General features: G+C 39.7%; 1 protein-coding gene across 1 annotated transcript; it reads right to left on the minus strand.

The window, feature by feature from the left end:
- Window positions 1–6,426: 6,426 nt before the first annotated feature.
- On the minus strand, window positions 6,427–9,898 carry Sostdc1 (sclerostin domain containing 1). Its single transcript, XM_027419746.2, has 2 exons — window positions 9,694–9,898; window positions 6,427–7,167 (listed from the first exon to the last, which is right to left on the minus strand). Exons 1-2 carry the CDS (start codon window positions 9,896–9,898, stop codon window positions 6,752–6,754), a joined length of 621 nt encoding a protein of 206 aa, XP_027275547.1. The 3' UTR covers window positions 6,427–6,751.
- Between the last annotated feature and the right edge of the window lie 6,415 nt (window positions 9,899–16,313).

Here is a 16,313-nt window from a genome sequence, read left to right on the forward strand (position 1 = left end):
ACCCTGAGGCCTTCCTGGCTAGCCAGCCTAGCCAAATAATGAGCTTCTAATCTTGTAAGAAACCCTGCCTGAGGGCAAAGAGTGACAGAAAGATTTTCAACATCCTACCTGACCTACATACATACATATATACACACACCTGTGCACCACACATGCACAAAAAAAGAAAAGAGGAAGGAAGAAAAGGAAAGGAAGAAAGGAAGGAAGGAAGGAAGGAAGAAAGAAAGAAAGAAAGAAAGAAAGAAAGAAAGAAAGAAAGAAAGAAGGAAGGAAAGAAAGAAAGCTTATCTTTAAGCCATATCAAACAATTATTTCATTTTGATGACAATAAGCTTTGAATAAAATATCTGGGCCTCTTTGACAATGTCATTCAATGTAAACATTCTGATTTATTTCCATGGCTGAACATAAAATTAGTAATACAAGACAACTCTTGGTTTCCGTTACTAAAGTTACAGAAAGCATCTCATTTCTTTATAAAAATCCTCCACCTGTGAATCATTTGTTAACAGAAAATAATTCAGTGGGTTGGCTAGGTCTGGTGGGGTACCACTGCTTCGTCTGATTCCCTGGAAATGATAATGCAGTCATCCAGGCTTTAATATATGTTACTAAATATTTGAAACTGGACACTTAACCATCTCCCCATGAGGATTTCTGCTGTTACACCAATGATATAGCTTTTCAAGACAATTTGTAAAATAGCCAGGCTGATGTGGCAAATGCATTGTGGGAATGATTTACGGACACCAGCAAGCAGAATGCCTGTTGGGTTGTCTGCTGCAGCAGCCTTTCTCTGTGGATGTAAGATAGATTGCTACTTGCCAAATTGTGCTTAGCTCAGAAATGGAGACAGAAAATTTGAATTGAAGACAAGTTCCAGTGGAAAGACACTGGCAACCATCCCTTTCTGTTCTTGAGAGAAAGAATTCTACTAAAAAACAGAGGATACTCTCCTCTGAAAGTCCTCTTCCCACTGAACTCCTGGGTTTCTATCAGAATTCCACCCAAAACTTGACATGCTTTTTTAAATTATGTACACTATTTGTGCAAAGTGATGAGGCTTGTTATGACATTTGATGCAGGTATGTAATATGCACCACAAGTTCCCTTGTATTAAATCCTTGCTTCATTGCTGTTGTAAAATACATGACAAAGTAACTCAAAAAAGAGTTTGTGTTGGGAACATTGCTCTTTGGGTGAAGCCTTTGCTTAGCAACTGTTAGGAAGTGTGTTTGGATCTCCAGAAGGCCTGAGCCAAAGCATGTGTCTGTAACCTCAGTGCTCCCATGGGAAGTGGAGATGGGAGAAGCTTTCAGGCCAGCCAGATTAGTGTATACAGTGGCAAACAAGAGGCCCAAGATGGATGGTGCAAAGTGATGCCTGAGGTAATACTCGGACTACCATGTGTGCTGGCCACATGATTGTAGGTGCATGCACACAACAATGAATACTAAAACGGAAGGCAGGCTGTACTGGTGCCTCAGAGATTAAGAATGATTTAGATTCTTACAACAGATCTCAGCTCAATCGTCAGTACTCACATCAGATGGTTTACAACAGTTTTTAACTCCAGCTCCCAGGGATCTGTCACGCTCTTGTGTGTACCTACATGCATGTGTCCATACTCACATGCAGACACATGCACCTGGCCATACTCACATGCAGACACATGCATCTGTCCATACTCACGTGCAGACACATGCACCTGACCATACTCACATGCAGACACATGCACCTGTCCATACTCACATGCAGACACATGCACCTGTCTATACTCACATGCAGACACATGCACCTGTCCATACTCACATGCAGACACATGCACCTGTCCATACTCACATGCAGACACATGCACCTGTCCATACTCACATGCAGACACATGCACCTGACCATACTCACATGCAGACACTTGCACCTGACCATACTCATATGCAGACACATGCACCTGACCATACTCACATGCAGACACATGCACCTGTCCATACTCACATGCAGACACATGCACCTGACCATACTCACATGCAGACAATGCACCTGACCATACTCATATGCAGACACATGCACCTGACCATACTCACATGCAGACAATGCACCTGACCATACTCACATGCAGACAATGCACCTGTCCATACTCACATGCACACACATGCAACTGTCCATACTCACATGCAGACAATGCACCTGTACATACCCACATGCAGACAATGCACCTGTCCATACTCACGAGCAGACACATGCACCTGTCCATACTCACGTGCACACACATGCACCTGTCCATGCTCACATGCAGACACATACATGTACACATGAATAAAAATAAAAAATCTCTTTGTCCAGGTTTGCCTTCTATTTATTTGATAAATGCCATAAGCAAAAGCACCTTCGAGAGAAACGGTTACTTGGCTTGCACGACCTGATCATAGTCTATCCTGGGGGAAACCAAGACAAGAACTCAAGAAGGTCAGGAAACCAGACACAGAACTGTTAAAACATCTACTGGTGGTCACCTAGATGATTTTCATTTCTTACTAAGATTGTGTTAGTAGGAAAGCTGCTAAGTGTTGGGTTTAGGGTATGGAATGAATTACTATTTTAAAACTAGCAAGTGTTGTTGAAATTTAAATATGATCCAAATGGTGCTCTAATTTAAAAAAAAATGAACTAAAATTTAATACCAAGAGATTCCTAATGATTGTAAAAAAAACAAACCTATTAAAAGGAAACTATTAAACACTTTAATTTTTTCAATATTATGCAATTTTAAAAAAAATTCTGCTGCAGGCTGGAGAGATGGCACAGAGGTTAAGAGCACCGACTGCTCTTCCAGAGGTCCTGAGTTCAATTCCCAGCAACCACATGGTGGCTCACAACCACCCATTATGAGATCTGGTACCTTCATCTGGTGTGCAGATACACATGGTAGCAGAATGTTGTATATATAATAAATAAATAAAAATCTTTTAAAAATTTCTGCTGCTAGATTCTATTTTCTTACAACTTCTTTGTGTCAACATTCAATGTGTCTAATAAAAACACCACATTTGATAGACATGCCTTATTACACAATAAAATATTCCATTATCCTTTAGCATTTAAGAAATGACAGGAATGAACTAAGCTTTGTTTTGTTTGTTTGTTTGGATTTTTTGTTTTCTATATTTCAAAGAGATAGGGTATCATGTTGTCCAGGCTGGCCTCAAACTCACTATGTAGCCAAGAATGACCTTAAATTTTTCATCTTCCTGCCTCTCCCAGCTACCACTGAGGTTAGGGACATGCATCTCCATGCCCAGTTTTTCTGTAGTGTTGGGGACTGAATCCAGAACTTTGTGCGTGTTAGACCAGCCCTCTACTAACTGAACTTCATCTCCATCAGACATTGTGTCTTTTTAATTAACCACATTTATATACTAAATTTGATGAATTTTTAAAAAGACAGCAAAATAAAGATGATTATCAAAGTGTTCCGATTGTTATCTTTTAGTTTTTATTGTTGCTGTTTTGAGACAGGTATCAATCTCCCTGTGTAACTGAAATTAGTCATGAAATTCTGGTTCTCCTAACTCCACTCTCAAGTGCAGACTCATTAGGCTCAATTAATGTAATTAGCAAATAATAGTGACTAGCAACTAAAATATTAATTTTTACAAATAGATTTAAAGTTATTTAGTTAGTTATTTAATTTAGTGTATGTTTGGGGGTATGCAGACAAACACAGGTAGAAGTCAAAGGATTTCTCTCTTCCTGCCATGTAGGCCCTGGGGATTGAACTCACACTGCCAGACTTGGTAACAGGCACCATGTTGCTGGCCCTACAAGTAGACACTTTAAAGGCTTTAAATGTTTAAGTGCAGCATATCCATATTATTCACTTGCAAATACACTTATTCCTCCCTACCACTACAGATATGCATGTATGTATAACTTCCCACCACGTCTCTAAGCATCAATGTAACCATCTACATGGCTATTAAACTACTCTGAAAGTCCCTTTATCCATATGAACAAAGGAGTCAAGAGCATGATGGGGAAACACACAGAATCAGCTAGTGAGAGATCACTGACTCAGGTCTGACAAATAGGGAACCTTCGTAAGACCCAACTAGACTCCCTTAATATAGGCGACAATGGTGCAACCAGGACAATATACGAGGCCACTGGCAGTGGGTTCAAGTTCTAACACTAATGCACAAACTGACTTAATGGAGCATATTCTATATGGTGAGATACCTTGTGCAGATTAGACACAGGGTTGTGTGTGTGTTGGGGGGGAGGTGCCTTGGTCCTGCCTCAATGAGATGATGGAACAGACTTAGTAGGTATCCTACAAGAGGCCTTACCCTCTCCAAGGAGCAGATTGAAGGTGGGGGGGGGAGTGGGGGGAATAGGAGGAGTAACTGAGATTGGAATGTAAAAAATAAATTAATAAAAAAGTAAACGTCAATCAAATAAAACTGATTTCAAAGTTCAAATAAAAAGTCCCTTCATCCATAGTAACCAAAATAAATTTGATAAGTAAACGTCTTTGGGGATAGATATTTGGAGGGAAACTAGAAGACATTCTGTGCTAAAAGTAGCACAGTCTATCATTTTGAAGTGATAGTTACTAAGGTGATAGTAAAATTATATACAGCTTATCACCTGACTTAACTGTTTAAAAAAAGACCTAAAGTGTAAAAGGCTCTCCAGACACAGAGGTTTTTTAAAGATATCAACCAAAACCAGCCCCTTTTTGTTGACTTCTCATTTCTCCTTCACTGAAAGAGACTGCACCCTAGGCCCTTCCAACTGCTGACATTTTCCCTCTCCTTTAGCATCAAACACCACACGGTGAGTGTGTCACCAGTGTAACATGGCCAGATAGGGACTGCAGATTGAAGGTGAACATGAAAAATAGATCGAGTTCTCGGTTCAGTGGAGACTATTGGAAGTCTTGTTTGTGAGCCGTGCTCTGTGCTCTGATAATCAGAGTTTGTTCTTGCTTTATTTCTATCTACTGAGACCTCCCTTCAGGGTTTGTTTAATGAAAGGCAGGGTCTTCTTGGGTCTGAAAAGCCAATGTCAGAGCAAGTTCCTGTGATTTAGCAAAGAAGACAGGTATGAAATGTCACATTTTCATATAGTAAAATACTTGTGAATGCCACGTGCATTGATATGATATACTGCATAACAGTTTAAGATCTGGAAGGTAAATCAGTAGTAAACTGCCATTTGTTTATCATTAATACAACAGTTAATATTATTATGTAGTCTGAAGCTCTTTTCTTATCTCTGTTTCAGCTATGACATCATCCTGTTTACATATGTGATGTTAACCCAGAACCAACCAGGTGATCTAATTCAAGACTGACATTATGTTACTCAGTCTAACAGTATGCTAAACTGAGGAAACTATAAAATTAGCTTGGAAATTTTCTTTTCTTTTTTGTGACTTGAGGCCATGTAAGAATGTTCAAAGTTCCCTAAGGTAAGCTGCTGTGCCCATTACTCTTCCTTTCCTCTCAAACTTAGCTGCACATGGTGATAATCTGGAAAATGAAAAACTGAGTTCAATGCCCTCTCCCACCCTGAGATTACCAGTCTGGAAGTGCTCCTTGCAACTCAGTCATCCCCCTCCCTTCTCCTCCCCTTTAATGCAAGTAGTCTATCAAAGCTTGAATGTGACTTATGTGGGGACAGTGTTCTGGGTATGGAAGCTCAGCACTAACCTGGCCCTAATTCTGATCCCCAGCAGCAACAAAAATAGCCAGTTACACTTACAACTTTATTTTACAATGTTTGCAAGCATGTACCTTTTTATTCATGTTAGAGACAAGGACAATAACATTTAGCCGTATTTATATTTTCCAAAAGAAGCCAACGGCATTAAAGGTCAAGGTGCCTTCTGATTGCATGGACTAAATAATAAAATGTTACATATTTCAGAGAACCATGCTACAGACAAAGTTTATGGTGAAATGAGTAATGTATAAGGAGACTAAAATACTTATTTTACATATCTACAACATGTATTTTTATATTTCTAGACCAACCACAAATCATATTGGGTAATATTTAGGTACATGAAACAGCTTCAAAACATAAAAAAATTAACATTTTGAAAAAAATCACATGTGAAAGCTCATTAAATAACAACATTGAAAAATAAATAATCCGCTTTGCTTATTAGCTGCTGCCATGCATTGCTGGCATTCCATTCCAAGCAAGGTCAACATGCAGGGGATAATTTCACACTGGGACTGTAAAAAGCTACAGGGCTTTTTTTTTTTTTTTTTTTTTTTTTGAAGTGAAATATCACAAGGTTTGCCTCTCTTTCAAAGCAAGCTAGCCCCTGGCTGCCAAACTATTCCCATGAAAATTACTGGAAAAGCCCCTTTCTGAAATGTTTTGTGAAGATACATTTTTCAATGAACTTTTCTGGCTGGAAGGGGTTTTGTTTGGGAAGGGTGAGGGTGGGGTAGTGAATGGTGCGTTTTAAACTGTAAACTGAGGATGTTTAAACAGCATCAGGTACATTTTAAGAATGGAAACGACAGAATGCCTGGCTTTCACTGAAAACTGTACTCATTACATTTTGAGAAACTTGCAAAGGAAAAGCTAGTCCCAGAGAAGGTCCCCGAGAAGGACAGCCTGCTGGGCCTGATCAAAGCAGAAAGCGTATACTTTCAAGTGAGGAGAGAGCAATGGCAGGCTCGAGTCTTCCAAGCCATCAAATCTGGGTAACAGATGCTTTCTAGTCAGTCCAGTTCTAGCTCAGGCTGTGCTGGCTGGATTTGCTGGCTCTTTTCCGCTCTCTGTGGTGCTGGGCGGGTTTGGCGGGCGACATGCTCTCGAAGTTGTGACTGGACTCGTTGTGCTGGCGGGTGTACCGCTTGCACTTGCAGGCCGTGACCACCGTGATTTTGTAGGTGCGTGTGCTGCCGTCCTGGCACTGCAGCTGGATTCTCTGGGTGCGCGTCTTGTCGTTGACACACCGCCACTCCTGTGAGCTCCGTCGGCTCCAGTACTTTGTTCCATAGCCTCCTCCGATCCAGTTGGGAAGCACCGGCAGGGGCAGGCACTCGCCCGCGCACACCAGCTCCTTCAGAGGGCTGATGCTGGTGCACTGGCCATCAGAAATGTATTTGGTGGAGCGCAGTTCCCGGCAACCAACTTGAACTCGACCTAGAGAAACAGGGCAGAACTGCATCAGAGACAGAAAGACAAAACCGAAGGTTTTGGGGGCTTTGTTCTTGTTCTAAGTAATTTGCAGTGACCTAATAATAATAATAATAATAATAATAATAATAATAATAATAATAATAATAATAATAATAATAATTTATTATTATTATTATTATTCAAATTGCAGGACACTGCCAAAGAAGTGACTGTGTACTTTATTTTGACAGACAGTGCAAGTCTGCAGGAGGGTTGGAAGACACTTCCATCAAAATGACCAGGCTACATACAGTCTGTAACTATTTTGGAGGGGAGGGGAAGAGATCATTCTTTTCCATGTGTTTCATTAACTCATTATTTATTAAAGTATTTAAAAGTCACATTCTCTCAGTCTTGTTCCCACTCTTCAAAGAGTGCACTTTAATGCTCTTGTTCTCATGGGTCATACTGGTTAGTGTCTGCAAGTGCTTTTAATTAAGTTTTTGAAAAATCTCTTGAGAAAATGTGGAAAGTATTTAAATATTGTGTACAGTGCCTACGCATGCTGTAATATTTTATTTCAATTATAGAATTCAGCTGCATGGTCACACACACATGGGTACAACCCTTGACATTTTGCATATCAAACTTAATAACTATGTTCTAAACATAAATTCCCAAGCTATGTTTAAAAAAAACAAACAGTAAAATGTTTGAAATGCAAAAGGCCACCACAACTCAATATTTAAAGAATATAAAAGCCCCTAAATTAGGAACGTATGGTTGCCATAACAACTTGGCTACATTTCCATGAATTTTATGGCAGAAAAATACCTAACATGTCTGATTTACGACTGCACAAGAAACCACAGTATTCACTTCCCGAATATCAGTCGTGGGTGACTTTTTGTTTCAGTTATTTGGATTTGATAAGTAAGCTCTCTAATTGGCTGTTTCTGGTCATGTGCCTTGTGTAATTAAAACAAAAATTAATCTTAAAACATTTGAAGTTTTCCTTCTTGTTCCTTTGTTATCTAAATGAGAATTGCTTATGACAAACTTGAAAAGAAATCAAGTCTTATTAACCAGGAAAAGGGCTTAAAAACATAGGCTGATGAACTAATAAAAGCTGCTGGGATTGTCCTTCTGCCTCTGAAAACACTCTCAAAGAGGATGGTGAGTCAGGAGTGTTACTCCATTTCTGGACCAGAATGTCTGAGTTAAGGTTCATAGCCTAAGGGAAGTATGTGGCTGTGTAACATGCGTGTGGACATCTGTGTGAACAGAGCTTCAGCTGGAGACTGAGATGAAAGGGTTAATGGTTTGGCTGGACAGAGTGCTGCTTGCCTGCTTCTGACTCCAGTTCACCTTCCTGCAGCTGCCTTAGGAATGCACCTGGAAGCAGCCAGCCGAGATTTTGACTTGCCTGGCTTTTGTTCCTCAATGTATAAGATTGGGCATTTTTGAAGTGACGTTTCTCTCACTGACAATGAATAGCCACCACACTGCTCAGTAACCCAACACTGATCACATACTTCCTGTGCCCTGAAATCAACCATCTTCATGCAGTGAAAACACTTTGGTTTTCTTAGAGAGACGTTGCCAGTCATATTTGCTTGGATTTTTTCAAAGGTCAAAAAACTCTTTTTATAGTTAAATAAAATTTAAGGAGGAGGGGCAAATATTTGTGTAAGATTTCCTGCACATTGTCTCCTGTCTTTCTTCAAGATGATTACTAATGTGAACTCTTTTAAAGGAAGAGAATAAAGCAAAAGTGAGGGGAAGAAATCTGAATACCTCTAACCAGTAGTCACTTGGCATGTCAATTAAGCAAATCGAAAGGGGTAAAGAAATACTCCCTGAGCTAAACATTAGCATACAATTATTTAAAATCTCCTGTTACAAATATGCACTCAGTCCTTCACAGAAACACACAATTACCTCAATTCAACCTGTTGATTAAGGACTTCTGGGAAACACACTTCTTTAACATTTTGTAGTATAGACCTCTCTTAAAATGAACATCATCAAACCTTTACACCTCTCTGAAGGAGACATATTTTAGACATCTGTGTGAGCAACTTTGTGTTGCCTGAAAGCTTCCTTTCATCCTTTGTGATTCCCTAATCATATTTCTACTTAGTTACCATTAGTCACTTCACCAAATTTGGGTATGTTCTGAAATTTACAAAATGTAAGACCGCATGAGTTTAAACTGCGCAGAACAACACCTTAAAGAATTCTCCTTTTGCAGTTTTAAACAAGCAACAGATTAATTCATAGATAGACTTTTCGGTGGGTATTGGACAAGCCACGTCTGTGCTTGCATTATTAAGCCACCGTTTTAATTACATTAACTCTAAAATCACTAGCCAGGAAAGAACACCAGCCTACACATGCAGCAGATTGCTCCCAGATTTCCTTGCAAAACATACATGGTTCACAGTAGTATACAATAAAACCATTCTACAGGAATGGGGGCTGATGCTCCCCAAAAGGAAAACAAAACAAAACAAAACAAACAAACCTGTACAAGTAAAACACACTTACTGTTGCGATCCAGTCCAGAGCTACTGAAATGCCTGCCTCCATTCCTGGCTTGATTCAACGTGCTGTTGCTGCTAGGGTGTACAGGAACAGGTTTAACCACATGTGAATAAAGGATTTCTGTGGCATCATTTTTAAAAGCCAAGCAGTTTTTCACTAGGATGCACATTACTGGGAGGAGATAGAGATGAATGGCAAGAGGAAGCATGCTGAGTGGGGGATTTGCTTGGCTGGGGAGCCGCTTAATTCTCTCCCTTGCTCCTGCACTATTGACTGTGGAATTCCTCCCCAAGGTTCCCTTTATATATCCACAGAGGCTTGGCGTTCATTCAGGTGTGAAGTTGTGTAGAGCTTCAGAGTGAAAACACAGAGAAGGGGTGGGATCCCTACATGACCCTGCACAAGAATTTTACCAATGGAGAAGGAGGCTGCAGAAGAGGAGGAGCTTGCTACACAGATTGCCTGAGACTTCTGAGTTGGGCTTTACTGGTCTGCAAGCTGAAGCAGGCAAGGCACAGCGCTGTCAAAACTGCCACACGCCTCAGCCATGTCCTCTCTGGAGCCTAATTCACGTTCAAGTTTAATGGAAGGAAAAGAATGTTGCTGTTCACATGGAGAGACTGCGTTTATTTTATTTTATATTTTACATTTTTTGTTCTATATTCCCCTCAGATTTGAGAAGATTTGGGGTCTGGAAATACTTCTTCCCCAATAGTTGGAAGAATCCATGTGAGTTTTCAGTAGTGTCGGACTTAGTTGCTTAAAATATTTATTTAGTTAAGTATGTTTTGTCTCTTAAGAAAAAAAAAAAACTTTTTTTTCCCTCCTGTAAAGAGGAAGGCATAGAGCTAAAACCTGCCCTCTGGACACACTTAACTAACACTGCTTTGATCTGTATGAACTACTGTCCTACTAGGTAAATTATTGCCAGGGGTTCTATGTAGAAGATAATGAGCAGAACTCTGTCTGAATTAAAGTAACTAATATCAGTTTTCATCTTGAAATATGCCAACAAGACTTAGCATTCAGCGTGTCTCTTACACAAAAGAAATCCATTTCCTACATACTATCATTCACCAATTCAAAACACTTCTCGTTTGTTCTTACACTGAAGATGCTGGATTGTGTTTGTGTTTGTCAAACATTTTGTTCACCACCTCCCTTGAGTCTGCTGCCCAAGCAAGAAGTGCTGTTTCTGTCTGGGCTACTTGATTTCCACTTGGCACAAATATGCCTTTATCACACTGCTAATCTTTAACCCTGAAAATGTGAGGGTCCAGTAGGATGACTCAGCAGGTTAGGGCATTTGTAGTCAAGGTTGAGAACCCCGAGTTCAATCGCCAGAGCACACATAGTGGAAGGAGAGTGGACATTGAGAATTTGTCCTCTAGCCTTCACGTGTGTGCTAAGGCATGAGTATGCTTGCACAAAATAAATTATTAAAAAAGAAGAAAACAAGTTATCTTACTATTAAACATTTTGATTGGAAAAACTATATATTTGAAATTGCCTTTTCAATTATAAATCCATTTTAGTCACTAATTTGGCTATTAAAAAGATGTCTGACCATTTTCTATCTCTCTTATTTATAAATTATTATCCATTATAGCTACTATTCGCCACCACCCCCATTTCCTTCTGCCTTAACTGTGTATATCGACAGTGGCACCTACTGACATTTTGGAACAAGCATTTACTTATTCTGTAGATATTGCCCTGCATCTTTAGTGTGAGCCTTGGCTTTACCCAGTAGCACCCCCACTTATTAGGACAATAATTCCACTACTGCCAGGATTCTTCCAGTAAGTAAAACCATACCTGATTTAAAACTATCAATTTCTATCCATTTATCCTTTATGGAGAAAGTTAACAAAAGAATAGAAATCTAAGTGTTAAACAATAAAGGAATATTGTTTTGTTTTTCCTTTTCTTTTCTCCTCTTTTTCTTTTTGTGGGGAGAAACCCATACTGTGATTTTATTTTAGAAAGATAACTGCTTATCCTTTAGAAATGTAAAATATCCACAGATGAATGATAACAGCATCTGGAACAAGTGTCAAAATAATATAGCAGGGAGTAATTAGGAGTGTGGATGTTGGTGAATTCATATGGGTTGAGAGCTGTTAGAATGTGATGGTGAGTATTCTACTTGCTTGTATATGTGTTCAAAACTCTCTAAAATGAAAAACTGAAAATTAGAGCCAAATGATCAATTTAATGTATGACCATTAGCTCAGTTTCCTATTGCTATGTATAGTGATTTATTGTAAAATTCTTCCTGGAATAAATAAATCAGATTATTTTGTGCAAGTAAGGTTATATATGGAGCATCTTTCCGGAGTAGCTTGAATTCTAGTCCTCCGTTAAGGGACTTCATGTTAATTCCATGATGTGCATATTCACAGTTTACACAGCACCTACAGGAAGCAGGATTCAAACTAACACAATCCTCCGTTTTTTGTATATCAGAAGCAGGACATATTTTTGTTTGAATTTAATTATCAGGTGGGATTGCAGATTGAACAAATAAATATAAATTGTAAGCTCTGCTTAGCCCTTTGTGTTCTGTATACTCTGCTTGAGATGTCATCTCCAGCAGCAGCCAAATGAGGAGGGGAAGCAACATGATTATTGTGTACACTTACAAGGAAAAGCAAAGTTAATCTAGGAGGCCAACCTGGTAAAATGGAAACAATCATAAACTTCATATTTAATGGGTTTTAATACTCACTGTAACCACTGTATTAACAATCACTATACTCTCTGGGTGCTTTGGTAGGTTTATAGATACAGATGTTAAACATCACCCCTGACTCTTCGTCCTCCTTCAGTCTTCCCACCATCTGTTCCCCTTTTCTTTGGAATGGCCTTACTCCTTCTTATTCTGTAATTAATACCTAAATTTCTTCAAGTGTCTTTGGGTAGACTAGAACTCTTTGCCCTGTGCCCTTCATATCTGAATCCAGCCTCACATCTGCTCCATAACAGCAGGTAGACAGGCCTTACGAGCAAATAATTATTTTTTTAATTTTATGAGTACTATGGGTTGTGGGAAGAATTTAAATACTTTAGCTATGGGGTGGGGGAACCCTCAACATGGAAAAAATCGGTAAATGTTGGTAGCAGTCAGTATGAAACATGATGCATTCTTCCTCATGGTATTCATACCCTTGTATCAATCTTTGTCTGCCTGTAGGCTGAACCTAACAGGCTAACTTTCAATGAATATATTATGAAGGCATGGTGAGATTCAAGGTTAGGTTTTTGGAAGGTGGTGACTTCTGTCTTGCTCACTTGCTCTGAGTCTCTCAAGTCCTTGCCCTAGTAGCAGCCAGCCATCATGTGAGTGAGTCCTCAGGCTGTAGCCCAGAACTGAGACACTCAGACAAATGTCCCAGAATTCTCCCAGTCACCACAAGGGTGCATTTGAGAGCAACTCCTAATAGGCATTCCTTTAGATGAAGCTACAGCCCTGGCTCATACCCCAAATGCAGCCTAATAAAAGGTGCTGAACCAACAACATCCACAGAGATAAGACATATTTACTGTTTTAACTAATTGTGGATGGGTAATCCGTGTAGTATTGTGTACAGAAGTGATGATGTGGTCAGTAAGTCACTTTGTGAATCATAGCAAGGCCTTGGCAGCATCACATTTGAAACCATAAAACATGGCAAGTGCAATTTTCAGTAGGTAAGCTTTGGGCCTGCCTTCTACTTCATAGCTGACTTATCAACTGAGTGATAGAATTAGAATTTTTGCTATTGATCTCATAGGCAAAATGTGTCATAGTAATTTTCATGTTCTAATGATATTGTCCACCATGTAACTCCTGGATCTGCATCAGAATTTGATTTCTGTGATCTGTTGGAAGTCACAATTACTGTCACTTTCAATTCTAGAATTAGGTCTACTTCATCCCATAAAGTGAACTCATTCCTGCACTTGAGGCTTTTTTTTCCATTTACAGTGTTTATGAACTTGAACATGTTACCTAATCTAAAATTCCCTGTCAGTGTCTATCTGCAAACATATCCAGATTGATTTACCACAGAGAGAGAGGGAATAAGTCCCAATCTAAAATGTAGCACAAAAATCAATCAAACACAGAAAGAAATGTGGAAAAAATATCCCCTAAATATGATTCTAAAGGCAATGCTTTCATTGTAGCCTTCAAATTACAAACCTGACTCGAAGACTGGGGAAGTCCTGAGCAAACACAATTTTGCCCTGTGGAAGGTAAGAACAAAAGGCGAAAAGGACAGAAACTGTCTGTCCCAATGAAATAGGTAAATGAAGACTGACCACTTCCCAAAGGAAGAATTGACATAAATACATACAGAAATATTCATTGTATTCAAGTATGATCTACATCTGCTATTTCATGATCTTAATTATTTTCAGATGGTTCCTGTTAATAGAAAGAATTTGTTCATCAAAAAAAGTGAATAACCATTTTAAGTTTAGGGGGGAAACCTGAACAAACACAGACTTTTCATTCATTTAAAAAGAGGACAGACTTGCTGCTGGCCCTGTCTTGATTACTCAGATAAGAGTTCTGTCCCTGCTCGCCTACCTCCCTAAGAGCTCCCATGTTAGCTTTTGTTCATTTCACATTTTCTATTGTTTTTCTGGTTTGGTCTTGCAGTTGTCCAGGTTCTACCACACATTGCCATCCTCCTTCTTTGGCTCTCACAGCCACCAAACCCAAATCTGTCATTCTGCATCAGAAGCAGTGTCAGCCATGACTGCCAACCTCAGGCAACCATTTCACTGAAGGAATGCCTTTAACCTAGTCATCTCGTGTATGATTTTCTCTCTGCCTGTCATGTTAAGGGGGTTGAACCCTTCCCAAAGAAACACTCAACAGCACCCAGAGATAAACGGAAACACTCCTTCATGAGTGCTACCAACACCTCTAGCTTCTGCTGAAGGAAGCCCGGCAGAGACTTCACCTCATCACCTCTAAGGAAGCCTAGCAGTGACGTCACCTCACCACCTCTATTAGTCGCCGTTTTAACTTCTAATTCCTTTAGATTCTTTAGGGTTTGGTTTGGAGGATTATTTTCCGCTTTCAATGTGCCTAATGGGGATAATAATTATTTACAAGAATGCACGTAATGAATGACCCGTAGAAACCAATAAGAAAAAAAAAATAGGTAAGAGTTCCAAATCCAACATACATACTGCCAGCCTAAGCTTTGCAAAGTCATTGGGGTTGACGAGCTCTTTCCTAGTAGACACGGAAGGAGGCTGTCTCTGTTTAATAGAGGCTGTCTCTGTTTAATAGAGTCTTCAAGTTCTGCCAACTAGATACTGCTTACACCTACCCACCCAGAGGCCTCACATACAATCTCTAGGACAGAGGTTAGGTGAGCAGGGATTCGGCTTAATTGCACATACCAGGGACAGTAGTAAATTGTCCATTTTACTGCCATTTGCTACCTTATGTAATAGGAATTAATGTCTCCATCTAGTGCACCCAGACACTACCATACTTAAAGTAACTTTGATCAAGGCTGATAAAGTATTAAATATCCTAATCTAAGTGATTGCTTTGAGAGGCAAGTAGTTTTGGTCCTAAAAGCAATACTAAAACAGCGTTTCACCTTAGAGCTTGATAGAAATGCAAAGCCTGGAGTTAACCCAAACACTCGAGGTCAGAGCCCAGGAAACTGTGTTAATGAGCTTGCATCTGAATATTACAGATATATTGTTTAGTAGTGCAAACACACTTCCGTTACTGTGGTCTCTCCCCAGGCCCAGTCAGTCCTCTATTTAGCTATGCCTGAGCTCCAGATCCTTCCTCCTTCCAATAAGATAGAAGTCTGAAACAGCAACTCATCTCCTTGTGCCATATTTATCCTGACTCAATCCTAGAAAAACCTAGGTTCCCTAGTGACTGACTATTGCTCCATGCCACAGAAGTGGTATCCAGTGTTGTGACTGCCAGTATCAGATTTGCTGAGAAATCCAAGTTCACCCAGGTGTAGACAAAATGCTTTGATCACTAGGTTTGGTTATTGTCCACAAGCCTTAAGTGCCTCCCACAACCAAAGTGGGCTCCCAACCTGGGCAATATCCAGCACTGCTCCAGGAGTACCAGCAAGCTTCCCGGCAAAGCTAAGTTGGTTATGACCGTACATCACCAGTAGAGACTTATGCTGAGAGCCAGCACAGTTTGAAGTTCCCTGAAATACAAGAAAATCAAAACAGAATTTTTGTAGAGGATTTGATGCAATGATATCACATTCTTTTCAGAAAACAAATTTGTGTCATATTCTTTCTAGTTTCATATATTTTTCAGTGAAGGATTTTCCATACTCAAATATAGATAGAGCCCATTATGTGGGGTATCCCATGCCTTGAGAGCTGTGCAGAGGGGATCCAATAAGAAAGGCAGTGTTTGACTAGACAGATAGGAGTGTAGACTGGATCAGATCTTGACTAATCTGGTCTTGTAGGTTTGGAAATTTGGGCATTACCTGCTCAGTGACAGGAGTCACTGATGGACACCCTCAAGTATTTTTATTTTCATAATTGGAAAATCACACGATTTTTCCCCAAGTCAAATCTAGAAAATTTCCAGTACCTCAAATTCCCCTTGCCCTTCCCAGCAACTG

Source organism: Cricetulus griseus, chromosome 5 (assembly GCF_003668045.3).
Source record: "Cricetulus griseus strain 17A/GY chromosome 5, alternate assembly CriGri-PICRH-1.0, whole genome shotgun sequence".
NCBI classification, from domain to species: Eukaryota; Metazoa; Chordata; class Mammalia; order Rodentia; family Cricetidae; genus Cricetulus; species Cricetulus griseus.